The sequence below is a fragment of the Colletotrichum jinshuiense genome, chromosome 7 (assembly GCF_051148585.1).
Source record: "Colletotrichum jinshuiense chromosome 7, complete sequence".
Lineage (NCBI taxonomy): Eukaryota > Fungi > Ascomycota > Sordariomycetes > Glomerellales > Glomerellaceae > Colletotrichum > Colletotrichum jinshuiense.
The window spans coordinates 2,645,132-2,660,105 of NC_139314.1; the positions used below are offsets into that span (position 1 = coordinate 2,645,132).

Consider the following 14,974-nt stretch of genomic DNA (forward strand, 5'->3'; position numbering starts at 1 on the left):
TTACACGACCGAGTCAGCCGACTGGCCCAGTTCAGGCGAGTGAGAGTGTGGGGTGTCGTATCCATTGTGTGCAGAATACACCCTTGGCTGCAACAGCACAGCACAATGCAGGAAGGAGGCTGGCGAGGACGTTGAGAGAAAACAGCTGACGGGTCATGGTCTTAGGGGCTTGGATTGGTGACAATGGACCCATGTGCTTTTTTTTTTTTGTTGGTGTCATGCTGGGGCCTCGAAGCCGTGCACCATCGATGTAAAATATTGAGGGGGGAGGAAAAGAGTCACGGGCCAAGAAGGCCAAAATAGCAAGGAAAATGGGGAAAGGGAAGGGGGAAAAAAATCTCTTTCGTAAAAATTTTACATTCCAATGAAAAGAGAGCTCCTGGGGCATTGAGCGTCGACTTGCATGTAGATTTCTCACCAAGGACCTCGGCCGGCGGCCTAGCGTATGCAAGCCCACCGGCCCTCGTGCCACACACGGAGGCAGGCCACCTCACCCTCATGCCAGCATTGGCCCTTTTAGTGTGCATTGTATTTGCGGTTATGAGCGGCCATTCCAGTGAGAGCAGCCCGTGGCATGGCTCCGGCCAGGGGTTCCTACGGGGGCTGGCCGCCCATGGCGCTCACCAAGCGCATTTTGGGTGCTTTTGATGGGAACTGGAATGTCCACCTTCACATGATCCGTGGCAGCGTCAACTAAGCCAGGCAAGAAAAGCCTGGCTTCCTTAGCTTACCGCAGCTTGTTGGGCCGGTTCGACCAACAAGCAGGGGTGGCTGCTTGCTCCCCCCTGCTCGCCAGGTCCTTCTGCTCCCGCCCGTACCTCACTGACCGGATCCAACGTCCATGGCCGCCCCGTTTGTCGTCTTTCCTCTGCTTCCCCGGCCTGATGGACTTCCCCCAAAGGAATCAGCTCCGTCATCTTTGCACCATACTGCCCCATCCCATCCGTCCCTGAGCACATATGTACTGTACCGCCGAAGGTTTATTGAACCTCTGACCGTTCCCTTCTTCCCATCCGACACCGCGCGACCGAAACCTTAATCGTGATTTAGATCCGGTGTTCCTGGTTCTCTCTCCGGCTTGACTACATCTTTTTGTCCGTGATTCTCAGTCCGCCACATACCAAAACCCACTCCCTTGCTCTTTGCGCTTCTCAAACTCAGCTTCTAGACTCTCCTGCACCCCTCCCACTCCCACCCTCGTACCCTGTATCCCAATATTAATTACTACCTTCCCCAACAATTACGCTCGCCTCCACAGACATCGCGGCATAGCTCTACTCGGCTCCCGACTACCGGCCTTCCTCAGGTTCGAGAAGCCGCAGCACTTCGTCCTAGGAAGTCCTCCGCTGGCATTCCTGTCCCTGCGTCCGGTTCCATTCCCTTCGAACATTCGTGAGCTTCAACCCGTTACAAAGACGGAGCTTCTCGGTCACCATGCAATACGTACGAAACCTCAGCGCGTCCGTCTCATCGACATGGAACTCCATCAACCCGGCCACTCTCAGCGGCGCCATTGATGTCATCGTCGTTGAGCAAGAGGATGGCTCTCTTACATGTTCGCCTTTCCACGTCCGCTTCGGAAAGTTCTCCCTGCTGCGACCCTACGAGAAAAAGGTCGAGTTCAAAGTCAATGGCGTTAAGCAGGACTACTCCATGAAGCTCGGTGAGGAGGGCGAGGCCTTCTTCGTTTTCGAGACCAGTGATACTATCCCGAGGGATCTGCAAACGTCGCCCTTGGTCTCCCCAGCGTCGAGCCCTCCCTTGAACCCGGAGAACCCTTCGTCGCCCGGTCTTGGTGAACCAGATCTGTTGGACCTGGATTCCGACTCTAGAAAGCCTCGCCGTCCGCCCAATTCAGTCATCCATGCCGCAACGTTCGGGCCCCATCACGGTTTGTCCCATGCCTATCTTTGAGAAGCCCCGTTTGCGCAAACACATGCTAACAGTCGCAGGGCTAAATACCCCTCTTTCCACCTCTCCAGACCTCTCCCACGGACGACCGAGATCAGAAGACTGGGCAACCGCCGCCCAGCGGCCGTACAGCGACGATATACTCCGCAAGTCAGCACGTGCGAGCGAGCGGGAGTTTGGCGAAAGCTCTGCCGATTTCGCCTTGTCCGAAAGATCGCAGAGCCCTCCTCCGCTGCCTCCAAAGGAAGCACTCGAGCGGGCGCTTTTGCTATCCAAAGAGCTTTCGGCCAATAACATCCCGAGCCATGTCACAGAGAGCGGCGACCTTATGCTGGACATGACCGGCTTCAAGAGCAACGAAGAGGACGTGTTCCGCGCCGAAATACTCGCGCGGAAGATTCTCTCCGAGGAGCTCGAGGGTCCCTACGACATCGGTTCGCTTTTTGGCATGGACGAGCATGGTAACATCTGGATTTACAGCAGTGAAGAGGCTAAGGAGGCGGCCAAGAAGAAGACCATGGAAGCAGGCTATCGCCCGTCCCCACTCATTGCGGCGGATGCTGCCTCGGATCCTGGATATCAGAGTGATGGTAGCGATGTGACAACCACCGCGCCCTCTCCAATCCACAGAAGGACGGAGTCGGACGCTGGTGCTTCTGGCATGCAGACACCTCCCAGCACACCTCCTCAGTCGACGGCCGGTAACCCAAACCTGAACTACGCCAAGACACTGCGGTTGACTAGTGATCAGCTGAAGGAGTTGTGCCTGAAGCCTGGAGAGAATACTATGAGCTTCACTGTCAACAGAGCGACTTGCGAGGCCAACATGTACCTCTGGAAGCATGAGACGCCAGTTGTCATTTCGGACATTGACGGCACTATCACCAAGTCGGATGCGCTGGGCCACGTTCTCAACATGATTGGCCGTGATTGGACGCACGCCGGTGTAGCCAAACTCTACAGCGACATTGTCGCAAACGGATACAACATTATGTACCTGACCAGTCGATCAGTGGGGCAGTCCGACACTACGAGAGCGTACCTGGCTGGCATCCAGCAAGGGCAATACCGGGTGCCGCGCGGGCCTACAATTTTATCTCCGGATAGGACAATGGCCGCGCTTCGTCGTGAGGTTTACCTCAGAAAACCTCATGTTTTCAAGATGGCCACTCTCCGCGACATCCGGCATTTGTACGGCCCAGACCGCACGCCGTTTTATGCTGGATTCGGAAACCGTCTCACGGACCAAATCTCGTACAGGACAGTGGATGTTCCAAGGAACCGTATCTTTACTATCAACTCCAATGCCGAGGTTTCGCTCGATTTGCTCAGCTTGAACAAACTCAAGTTAAGCTACATCAACATCAACGAGGTCGTGGATCACTTTTTCCCGCCTGTGAGCACCTTGGTCAAGGGTGGCGGAGAGGAGTACACGGATTTCACATACTGGAGAGACACTCCATTGGAGTGGGACGAATTCTCTGCAAGCGACTCGGATGAAGAAGATGAGCAGGCCGACCTAGAGGAGGACGTTGACGATGACGAGGAAATTGGCGACGAGATGGGCCAGAGCTACATCTCACGAGACTCTGTTGACGAGTACGGTGACGAACGCGAGAGCATCCTCAGTGGGAGCGTCGACGGCGATGACCCGCTCGCAGCCTCCATCATGGAGGATGAAGATGCAGATGATGAAGACGCCGAGGATGATGAAGACGACGACGCAGACGACGACGCTGACCTCAATGCGAGGGCCCAACGCGAGCGGACTCCACAGCCCAGCAACAAGCAAACCAAGCCTTCACCTGCGCCAAAGATGATCGTAGAAGACGTCGGCGCCGAGTTAATCACTGGGGTAAATCATCTCACCCTTGAAAAAGGTGTGCGGAAATAGTGTGCTAAAGGGAGGAACAGGCCACCGTGTATAACCCTAATGTTAAAGCAGGTGCGAACTAATATTCCGTGTTGATGCGCTTCTACTATTTGTACCTGGGGTTCTAGAAATGGTTTGGGGGGATACGAGCATAATGGGGTGTTGTTGGGAATGGAAATGAATGTTCATGTTGCATAGCGAGGGGCGTCTGGAATTAGTGCTTTCACTCGTAGTGGAATTGCGAAATGAAACTACAGTATTCAACTCTCCCACATTCATGACACCAACCGAAGCTGCGCGCGAAAGTCGCCGATGATGGCTTTTTTTTTGTCCCTTTTACTTCTCTCTTGCTCTCGCATCTTTTGTTGTGACGAACCCTGGCCTAGCTAGCTTGCTAGTTAAACGTACGAGGCATCGCTCAGGACGGCCGAGCTTGGCAATGCCGAATCGTGCCCGCGCATCCCCAAAAAAATTAAAAAAAATTCGTGAACTCCCCTACGACTCCTTTCCTTTCCATAATAAGCATTGAAGGCCGAAATAATACATGCCAGCTCAACGTCAGCCGGACCACCTCTGGCCACTCCACCATTGCTGGTCGACCGATTCCGGACGGTACATGTGCGGAATACAGCCCTGCTAAGACGTGCCCTCCATCTCCGCATCCTCGTCCACATCCTTGCCAAATACATCCTCCATCGTGCCACCCTCGATGCCATCGCCTCCAATGTCCTCGTCCGCCGTCGCGTTCGTCGCCTCCACGCCCTCCATGGCGCCGCTCCCGTCCGCGCCGGGCCCCGACTCGTCATCCTCGTCCTCATCCTCGTCGATGCCGGCCTCCTCCCACACATCCTTAAGACCCCAGCTGACGCCGCTGAGTACGAACCGCTCGCTGGGCAGCCGCAGGCCCCACTCGTTCTGCGCGACCTTTGGTAGGGCCGTCTTGTTCCTCTCACGCGCGAGCTCCTGCAGCCAGTCCTTGGAGACACCGCCCGCGCCGCCGCCCCCGCGAAACTGGTATCCCAGCCGCGCGGCAATGGCGAGCTTGACGGCGTTGGCGCTGACGGATGCATCCGCCGTGCCCGGGAGCGCGCCGGCGGCAGCGCCCGAGGCGGAGGCCTTGGAGCCCGCTTGGGAGGTGTAAGGGTCCGCGGAGAGGTAGATTGCGTCGGAGAGGATGCTCGAGGTGTGGCGGTAGGCGAAGTCTAGAAGGAGGAGGGGCACGCGGGATTCGTACGATGTGACGCCCTGGGAGGTGAGGAGGAGCTCGATCATGCGCGAGTCGCGGGGGCGGGGGGCCGAGGCGTTGGGGGCGAGGGGTGTTGATTGCTGTTGCTGTTGCTGCTGCTGTGGTTGTTGTGAGGCTTGTTGGGTGGAAGAGGACTGGGTCGGTTGGGTTTGGGACGGGGGCTGCGAGCCTGTTGTCGAGGTCGTCGCGGTTGCTTGGGTGTTGGTTATTGTTTGCGAGGCGGAGGCGCCTGAAGAGGAGGGCACGCCGTTCGTTGGCGGCTCAGATGCTTGCGAGGCCATCTTTTTGTTCTTTGGTGGTGCTGCGTTGGCAGCGAGTGGGAATGGTGGTGTTAATTGGTTGTGATTTGATGGAGTGATTGCATCTCCTCGTTGCGATCGGGGTTGGAGATGGCCGACGCGACTGGCCTAGCTAATTGCCAGGGGTGGTAATGCTGGAACCGAAGCGTTGTGCGAGGGCAGGCTAAAAACACAGACAGGTCGTTGGCAGGTATCGTGAAGAAAACGAAAGGCAGAACCTGGTCGCTGAAAGTATTTGATCGGGCTGGCTAGGTCACCTCGTGGAAAGAGCTACCCACAAGGCTCAGGCGCGTTAATCGTTCCCACTGACTAAGTCTGAGGTCTTGCCTGCGAATTCTCGACGGTTGGCATATAATTCCGCTCCGGAGGGCTCAGACAGCGCACTGACCATAGCTTAATCCCACATGGACATGGGTCTCCGACGGGCAAATCGGCAGGGCGTGGATTGGATGACCTCCAAAAACTTGCATGGAGGGGCAGTTGCCCCACCACAACACCCGCCGATGCAGGACATAGTAAAGTGGTGGTGTCACACTCTGAGGATTTTTACTTTTAGTGGCGGTCTTTCCCTGAATTGAGTCACAGTGGATTGCTTCTTGACCTTTTAGAGTGACATTCCGCTTTCCCAATTAACTGCAAGCAACTTTCTTGTTGACTCATTTTCTTGACCATCAATTGGACTTCTTTCATGTGCATGGCAGTGTGAGAGAGAGACATCCCTCACGAAAACAAACAAAAGCGGCCATGGAGACAACACTACCCTTCCCCTTCCTTATCAGCGTGGCCGACCCCTCCCGCCCGGCCACGCTGGATAGCCTCGACCGCGAGCAGGTCTCGATACTCGGTGCCCCCTTCTTTGAGGCCAACGACCAGACCCTGGAACAGTTCCACACCTTCCTGAAGCAGCACAACGCAGAGTTCCGCGGTTACTTTGACGTCACCGGTATCTCGTCAAGAGACGATGTTATCTCCCTGCTCGACGCCGGTGCCAGGATGGTCTTCGTCTCTCCCGAGAACCTGGCGCAGTACGAGGAGTTCGGGTCCCGCGTAGGCTCCATTCTCTCAACCGCCGACGTCTCGACGAAGCCCGCCTCCAAGAATGCCGTCCTTGTCAAGGACTTTGACTCTACTACGTGCGATCTGGGATCCTTCATTGAGCACTGCAAGGTGGAGAAGCTGCCGAACCTCTTTATCAAGCCCATCCCCGAGAGCAACCTGGAGCACTTTGTCGACATTGCTAAGCAGTGCAATGCCGTCCCCGTCCTGCCATCCGATGGTTTGACGGCCAGCAAGGAGGAGTCAAAGAAGCTGCCTCTCTCTAAGCTCATTTCTTCATTCTGGAAGTCGGACCGGCCCGACGGTCTCCTCCCCACCGTTGTGTGCGATGAGTCTGGCACGGCATTGGGACTTGCGTACAGCAGCACCGAGAGTGTCGGCGAGGCCGTCCGGACCCGTACCGGCGTCTACCAGAGCCGCAAGCGCGGCCTTTGGATCAAGGGCGCCACTTCCGGTGACACCCAGGAGCTCCTCCGCATCTCCCTGGACTGCGACAACGACACGCTCAAGTTTGTCGTCAGGCAAAAGGGTGGCTTCTGCCACCTGGATCAGCACGGCTGCTTCGGCGATTTGAACGGCATCCCCAGGTTGGAGCAGACCCTGCAGTCGCGGAAGAAGTCCGCACCCGCGGGCTCTTACACTGCTCGTCTCTTTTCTGATGAGAAGCTTCTGCGAGCCAAGATCATGGAGGAGGCAGAGGAGCTGTGCGATGCCAAGACGCCCCAGGAGGTTGCCTTTGAGGCTGCTGATTTGATTTACTTTGCTCTCGCCAAAGCTGTCAGTGCTGGCGTCAGCCTCGCAGACATCGAGAGAAACCTGGACGCCAAGGCGTTCAAGGTCAAGAGGAGGACTGGTGATGCTAAGGGCAAGTGGGCCGAGAAGGAGGGCATCAAGACTAACCAGCCGCCTGCGCCTGCACCTGCGCCTGCACAGGCAGCCGCAGCCAAGGACAACAAGTCTGAAAGGATAAAGATGCGCAGATTCGACCTGACGAACTCCTCGGCCTCCGAGATTGATGAGGTGCTGAAGCGCCCTTCGCAGAAGTCGCCCGAGGCCATTCTGAACATTGTCAAGCCCATCATCGATGAGGTGCGGAACGGAGGCGACAAGGCCGTCCTGTCATACACTCACAAGTTCGAGAGGGCCACGTCTTTGACTTCGCCCGTTCTCAAGGCTCCCTTCCCGAAGGAGGCCATGCAACTGTCACCCGAGTCGATCAAGGCCATTGACATCTCCTTCGAGAACATCCGCAAGTTCCACGCCGCTCAGAAGGAGGACAAGCCTCTGCAGGTTGAGACAATGCCCGGTGTCATCTGCAGTCGTTTCTCCCGCCCAATTGAGCGCGTCGGCCTCTATGTCCCCGGCGGAACCGCTGTCCTCCCCTCTACGGCCCTGATGCTTGGTGTCCCCGCCATGGTTGCCGGCTGCCAAAAGATTGTCTTCGCCTCGCCTCCCCGCTCGGACGGCAGCCTCACCCCGGAGATCGTCTACGTCGCTCACAAGGTCGGCGCCGAGAGCATCGTTCTCGCGGGCGGTGCCCAGGCAGTGGCTGCCATGGCCTACGGCACGGAGAGTGTGACCAAGGTTGACAAGATTCTCGGCCCCGGAAACCAGTTCGTCACAGCAGCCAAGATGTTTGTCAGCAATGACACCAACGCCGGCGTCAGCATCGACATGCCCGCCGGCCCCTCCGAGGTTCTTGTTGTTGCCGACAAAGATGCCAACCCGGCATTCGTCGCCTCGGACTTGCTTTCTCAGGCCGAGCACGGTGTCGACAGCCAGGTCATCCTCATTGCCATCGACTTGAATGAGCAGCAGCTACAGGCCATCGAGGATGAGCTTCACAACCAGGCCATGGCCTTGCCCCGCGTGGACATCGTCCGTGGATCAATTGCCCACTCGGTTACCATCCAGGTCAAGACCGTTGACGAGGCCATGCGCATCAGCAATGATTACGCCCCCGAGCACCTTATCCTCCAGATCAAGGACGCTGAGAAGGTGACTGAGAAGGTCATGAATGCCGGCAGTGTATTCATCGGCGAGTGGACACCCGAGAGTGTGGGCGACTACTCTGCTGGTGTCAACCACTCTCTGCGTAAGCTACCTCCCCCCTTTCCTCCCATCTCTCTTAGTTCTATACACACATTCACTTAGTCACCAATACGCACCGAAACTAACCAAAACATTACAGCCACGTACGGATACGCCAAGCAGTACTCGGGCGTTAACCTCGCCTCCTTTGTCAAGCACATCACCAGCTCCAACCTAACGGCCGAGGGCCTGCGCAACGTCGGCGACGCCGTCATGCAGCTTGCCAAGACGGAGGCCCTGGAGGCTCACCGCAGAGCCGTGGAAATTCGTCTTGACTACATGAACCGCAAGTGATTTCTCGGTTACAACAGAATGGGAAAAGAAAAGTTGGTGGGGATGGGAGGTGAATCATGATTTTATGTAGTTATACCAGTCTTCGGATACATAGAAAAAAACTCGAACATGTTCTGGCAAGGGAATGGGGTTTTTGTTTGATGCAGTTACTTGTCACTCTTCTCCCCCCTTTAAAATTTTGCTTTTTTGGTCTCTATGCTCTCACCTTCATGGCACACGGCCTTGCGATAACTTGACAACACCCTGATGTGGTCATGGTCCCTCATATATGTGAGAGGTGGGATTACGATGAATAGCATCTGAGACCACGCAACGCACTTGCCGGTCTGCTATCGTCTGAATCAGACATCAAAACCGACGGATGGTCGTTGGTAATAGTAAAGTTTTGTCATGCTTGGCTGGCTTTCCATATCCGAGCCATCGTCAACTCCCCCTTTGCTAGATAGCCTCACTGTCTGGTATGTTGAGGACGACGAGATGTGGACAGTTCGGTACATCCTGTCGTCCAGGGAACAAAGTAGAATTAGGTCGCTCAAGCTGCTAAGCTTGTGGATGTCACAGACATATGAACAAGGGAAGTCTTTATGATACACTAGCCTGTAACGGTATCTCATACACTCTATACCCTAATCTCCTCGAAATCACCAAACCCCATTTAGTACTTGGGCTTCATAGTGGCCCTCAGTCTGGAGTAGTCGAAGAGACCCTCAATGCTTCCAACGGCGGAGATGGCAATGTCCTGGTCCCAAAGCTTCCTGCTGGCGAAATCCATAACATCCTTCTCGGTAATAGCGTCGATGGTGCGCTCGATCTCGGCAGGGTTGGCACGGCGGCCGGTGGTAATCAGCTGGCGGCCAATGTCCTCGGCGATGGCGGTAGTGCCGTCAAGGGAGAGGAGGATGGAAGCCTTAAGCTGGGCCTTGGCGCGCTCGGTCTCAGCCTCGCTGACGTTGCGGCTCAGACGCATCCACTCGCGCTGGGCGAAGTAGACGAGATCGTCAATGCGGTCGTGCTTGTCGGTGACGAGGTAGATACCCCAGAGACTTCAAAATGTTAGCAATGGTCAAGACCAGATTAGTAATGATGGCTTACCCAGTGTCGCTGTAGCTGGTGGAGAAGCTCATGAAGCTGTTGGCAATGTCGTGCTTGTGGACGAAACCGCTAAGCTTGCTGCCCTGGTGAGGAGCGTTGCCAATGGCCTTGTCGTAGTTGCCGACAATGGCTTGGGCAACAAGGGCAGTGTAGTAGTCGTCGCTGTTCCAGCTAACACCCTCGACGGCGATGGCGATGTTGGCGGTAGGGATGTTGTCGTCGCGAACACGGACATCGGAGCCGATGAAGTCAGCCTTCTGCTTGGACAGCTGGTAGGCCTGGGTCAGGGGTCCGGTGGAGGGAAGGCCGCTGAAGTTCTTCTCGGCGAGCTCGACAAGCTTCTCGTGGGGGATGCCGCCAGCGCCAACGAGGACCATGCGGTCAGCAGTGTAGTTGTTCTTGATGTAGTTGGTAAGCTCGGTGCGGGTGATGTCGCGGATGTTCTCGCGGGGGCCAAGGATGGTGCGGCCGAGAGGCTGGTGCTGGAAGGCAGTAGCGTGAAGGTGGTCGAAAACGACCTCCTCCATCTGCTTCTCAACCTCCTCGGACTCGCGGAGGATGACGTCGCGCTCGCGCTCAATGGCTGACTCCTCGAGCTTGGAGTTCTGGAGGATATCGGCGAGAATGTCGACAGTCTGGGGAACATCGGAGTTGAAGGCCTTGGCGAAGTAAACGGTGTTTTCGCGCTGTGACAATGTTAATGGGAGGAAACTTTGATGGATTCGGCCGACGGGAACAAACCGAGGTGTAGGCGTTCAGGTGGCCACCCATGTTCTCAATCTCGAGCTCGAGCTGCTGCTGCGTCCTGTTCGCGGTACCCTAAGAATTAGGTCAGCGGGATGGATCATCGTATCGTCATCGCATCGTGGCCTACCTTGAAGGCAAGGTGCTCGAGGAAGTGGGCGGTGCCATTGGTCTCGTCGGTCTCAGCCCTTGAGCCGGCATCAATCCACACACCGACGGTCGAGGTCTGGGCGAACGGCGAGTAGTCGGTGGCGACCTAAAATCAGAAAGTTAGATACGGTTCGCGACGCGGGTTTTGAAGCCAATTGGGCCGCAGGGCGGATGAGCGGATGTGATGCGTACAGTCAGTCCATTCTTCAACGTCGTCGTCTGAGTCTTTCCGAAGGGGGTGTTGGAAGGCGTGGCGAAGCCCCGGGTAATTGGGCTTGCTCTGGAAAGAGCAGCCCGGCTTCGCAGCCCCTGCGAGAGGTTCAAAGCTAGTCTCCGGGACGCCATGGCGGAGTTGTGGAGGATAGGGAGTAGTATGAGGTGTTTGATGAAATCTTTCGATGAGGTTTCGGCTCAGAAAGCTTTCGCTTTCGAAAGGCTGTTAATGCCTGGAAATCAAGGCGTAAGGTCGGCTTCCGGAATGCCCCGGCCCAGCAACGGAGCCAATCAGAGACGGTACGTATCTAATCTATGGCCCCAACATCTGACACCACTACAGATCCATACATTCTATTTATTAGTCTGTCATTCATTGTTCGTCTCGAAAACAGCAATATTCTTTCCGGAATCCACGACGCCGACACCCAGCGACTCCGCGACTCTTTTTTGCCGTGTTAGATACCCAAATTCCCCGTGCTTGCCAATCACCGTGGGCCGCTCGCTGCATGGCCATCATATACCAGCATCGATGCATCAATCATTTTTCATCTCGGTCTGCAGCTGCAAATTCCAATTGGCCAATTAAGCGGATCCTGCCCGTGCCCAGGCGACAGGCAAGCCGCTGTTGCGTCAAGTCTACGTCCCATTCGTGCAGCTGAGACTTGTGTTGAGCTGTTAGTGCAATAGGTCACAAGATTGCCTTTTAGGCTTCGTCCGTAGTAGATGTCTCTCATACTCCTACATAGGCCATTGTGTGCTACTGTATTTCGTCTTTAGAAGTCAACCAGGAACCCCTCTATTCTCAGGTTGGCTACTCGGAGACTTCTATATTTCTACCCCCTTAACTCCCGGGAGCCTTCATCGTTGAATTGTATGATATCACGATGCCTTCAGACAACTACAGTTTTGCCGAGGTTTTCCAGGCTGTTTTCGTCCCAAAGCAAAAGCCAGCTCCAGAACCCATCGCCGATGCAATGAAGGCAATTGTTCAAAGCTATCCTCCTCTGGGCCAGTTCACACAGGTCTCGAACGGGCGCCTTTCTGTGACGGCCGTCCTTGAGATACCTGCTTCACGCGCGGACGAGCTCTGGGAGATTGCTCTCTGGAAGTCAAGTGATCAAACTGAGTGGGCCGAGGTTGCTCTCTCCCGTCTCCCAGATGAAGATGCCCCGACGACCCTACAGATGATTCCAGACCATATCCGACGGTTCTTCTTTTCCGCTTCTGTCACTTTCGACAAATCGTTCCGATTCACCCTCAAGTTCCGTCACGGGGGGAGTGAACCATGGAGATGGACTCGTGACGAGCTTGGAGTCAGTGATGGGACTGTGGTCGTGAACACGAAGCCCGGTCTTGGAGGCATTTCCGCAGACTTCGAAGACATGGTGGCAGGTCTGAACCCTGCTTGGAAAGTAAAATCCTTGCTGAGCCAGTGTCCTGGAACTCGGCTTTGGTCCCTAGAGGCTGCCGTGGACGCTGTTGATGGTGATGAGTCGAAGGTTGCTGATATATCGTTGGGCTTGCCTTGGGGAGGCTTCCTGAGGTAAGATCGCGATTATCCGTCACCAAAATCCTCGGTGATACAGAGGAATCCAACAAGAATTGCTTCCCTATTCTATATTTTACCAACATAACAATGAATTACTGACGATGATAGATGGTTCGCTCTCATTCGTACCTGGACACCTTGGTTGGCGCCTCGTCACGGAAGAGCATCATTCTACCTCGACAAAGATGCCGTGCTCTGTTCGTTTTTGAGTCCCGAAGGCAAGCATCTAGTGTTTTTAGCCGTCAGCGGGGCCACCAACGTTCTTTCTGTATTCCGCAGCGACGACTCTGGGCAAATTTCTGTTCACGTGCGTTCTTTAGCCCTCACCGAATTCATAGCCTATCCACTGACTAATTATAGGCTCGCAATGATGGCACTGTATCTGGATCTGCAACAGTCCTTGCTGCCACCGGAGACAACTTCGAAAGCGCGAACGCTGCCGTCATGTATCAGGCCAGAAACTACATTCTTCAGGAGAAGAAGATGAGTAATGAGTTGTCGGCGGAGATGAAGGCCATGGAGGAAGGGGTGAAACCAGAGTGGATGGAGAATTGGTATGACGGGCTTGGCTTCTGTGAGTGAAAGATATCTCCTCCTGGTCTTATTCCGGGTCTTTGCTCATGAATGATTTCTGGCTAACATGGTTGGCCAGGCACTTGGAATGCAATTGGACAACGCCTCACAGATGAAAAGGTGTTTGATGCTGTCGACAAACTGGCCGAGAACAACATCAAGGTTACCAGTCTTATCATCGACGATAACTGGCAGACTATCGACTACAAGGGCCATGGCCAGTTTCAGCATGGCTGGGTGGAATTTGAAGCCGAGCCTAAGGCATTTCCGAAGGGTTTGAAGGCTACAGTGGCGCACATTCGAGCGAAGCATCCACACATCCAGCACATTGCTGTATGGCATGCTCTCCTAGGTTCGTTTCTATAGAAAGTCCCGAAAATAGAACTAAGCTAATACTAAGCAGGTTATTGGGCTGGCATTTCCCCTGACGGAAAGATTGCTAAAGAGTACAAGACGATAGAAGTCGTTCGAGAAGATGCCGAGCGACGAAATCTGCCCCTGGGAGGGAAGATGACTGTAGTGGCCAAAGAGGATGTGGACAGGTTCTACAACGACTTTTACAAATTCCTTGTCGATTGCGGCATTGACGGCGTCAAGACCGATGCCCAGTTCATGATGGATACATGGGTCTCAGCAAGCGCTCGTCGGGAGCTGACCGACGCATATCTCGACGCCTGGACTATATCGTCCCTCCGGCACTTTAGCATCAAAACCATCTCCTGCATGTCACAGACGCCGCAAATCATCTTCTACAACCAGTTGCCGCGAAACCGGCCCGCGATCCTCTGCCGCAACTCGGACGACTTCTTCCCGGAGATCCCAGCTTCCCACCCATGGCACGTCTGGACCAACGCCCACAACAGCCTGCTCACGCAGCACCTAAACATCCTCCCCGACTGGGACATGTTCCAGACAGTGCATGACTACTCTGGCTTCCACGCCGCGGCCCGTTGTGTCAGTGGAGGACCGATTTACATCACCGACGTCCCCGGACAGCACAACCTGGATCTCATCAAACAGATGACGGGGCCAACCACCCACGGCAAGACCGTCATCTTCAGACCGAGCGTGGTCGGAAAGACCATCGACCCTTACACGGGCTACGATGACGACGGTTTGCTCAAGGTCGGCAGCTACCACGGCGCTGCCGTGACGGGCACGCCGATCCTTGGCGTCTTCAATATTTCTGCCCGGTCTCTAACGGAGATCATACCCCTCGCCTCCTTCTCTGGAGTCTTGCGCTCAATGCGCTACGTCGTCAGGGTCCACTCGTCCGGAAAAGTCAGCCCGCCCGTTTCCCCAAGCTCTGCTGCGTCCTTCCTGACCGTGTCCCTGGACGTGCGGGGCTACGAAATCTTCACTGCGTATCCGCTCTCCAGCTTCGATAGCGAGACAAAGGGTAAGGTGTGGACTGGAAATCTGGGCCTGTTGGGGAAGATGACGGGCGCGGCGGCAATACTCAACAGCGATTTTATGCTGCGGCATGATGGAAAGGTTGAGCTCAAGACTCGTCTCAAAGCCCTCGGCGTCCTTGGTAAGCACCCCGATGCCCGCGAACGAGAGCCCGCCTGCTAACAAGATACGAAAGGTCTTTACATTTCAGCACTACCCGAATTGACCATAGAAGACGATTTCCTGATCACCATACAGTCCCAGGTGATCCCAGTGCACACGGTATCTGTTAGCAAAAGCGACGACTTTGTTCTGGAGGTCGATATTGAAAAGGCTTGGCAGGAGATGGGCCTACGCCCTGGCTGGAGCAACGAGGTGGAGGTGACGGTCATTTTCGGTATCGATCACTATCAGGACGGGGAGGCATAGACATTTTGCTCCCGTGATTGATGCATGAAACTAGGGTTGGTGGGATCTGTTGGACGGAA

At 55.3% G+C, this 14,974-nt stretch overlaps 5 protein-coding genes across 5 annotated transcripts; 3 read left to right on the forward strand and 2 right to left on the reverse strand.

Annotated features, from left to right (window-relative positions):
• Positions 1-1,434: 1,434 nt before the first annotated feature.
• On the forward strand, positions 1,435-3,867 carry EsH8_VII_000695 (phosphatidate phosphatase PAH1; the record flags this gene model as incomplete). Its single annotated transcript, XM_083270828.1, has 3 exons — positions 1,435-1,891; positions 1,953-3,766; positions 3,826-3,867. 3 exons carry the CDS (start codon positions 1,435-1,437, stop codon positions 3,865-3,867), a joined length of 2,313 nt encoding a protein of 770 aa, XP_083128385.1.
• A 553-nt stretch (positions 3,868-4,420) lies between these two features.
• On the reverse strand, positions 4,421-5,311 carry EsH8_VII_000696 (chromatin modification protein; the record flags this gene model as incomplete). The annotated part of the gene is made up of 1 exon (XM_083270829.1): positions 4,421-5,311. The coding sequence occupies one exon, from the start codon at positions 5,309-5,311 to the stop codon at positions 4,421-4,423; it is 891 nt and encodes a 296-aa protein (XP_083128386.1).
• A 762-nt stretch (positions 5,312-6,073) lies between these two features.
• On the forward strand, positions 6,074-8,770 carry EsH8_VII_000697 (trifunctional histidinol dehydrogenase/phosphoribosyl-AMP cyclohydrolase/phosphoribosyl-ATP diphosphatase; the record flags this gene model as incomplete). The annotated part of the gene is made up of 2 exons (XM_083270830.1): positions 6,074-8,480; positions 8,577-8,770. The coding sequence occupies 2 exons, from the start codon at positions 6,074-6,076 to the stop codon at positions 8,768-8,770; spliced, it is 2,601 nt and encodes an 866-aa protein (XP_083128387.1).
• Positions 8,771-9,425: 655 nt separating this feature from the next.
• On the reverse strand, positions 9,426-11,101 carry EsH8_VII_000698 (mitochondrial processing peptidase; the record flags this gene model as incomplete). Its single annotated transcript, XM_083270831.1, has 5 exons — positions 9,426-9,813; positions 9,863-10,548; positions 10,604-10,681; positions 10,737-10,862; positions 10,949-11,101. The coding sequence occupies 5 exons, from the start codon at positions 11,099-11,101 to the stop codon at positions 9,426-9,428; spliced, it is 1,431 nt and encodes a 476-aa protein (XP_083128388.1).
• Positions 11,102-11,856: 755 nt separating this feature from the next.
• Positions 11,857-14,915, forward strand: EsH8_VII_000699 (glycoside hydrolase superfamily; the record flags this gene model as incomplete). The annotated part of the gene is made up of 6 exons (XM_083270832.1): positions 11,857-12,515; positions 12,630-12,828; positions 12,882-13,095; positions 13,174-13,446; positions 13,498-14,628; positions 14,683-14,915. 6 exons carry the CDS (start codon positions 11,857-11,859, stop codon positions 14,913-14,915), a joined length of 2,709 nt encoding a protein of 902 aa, XP_083128389.1.
• Between the last annotated feature and the right edge of the window lie 59 nt (positions 14,916-14,974).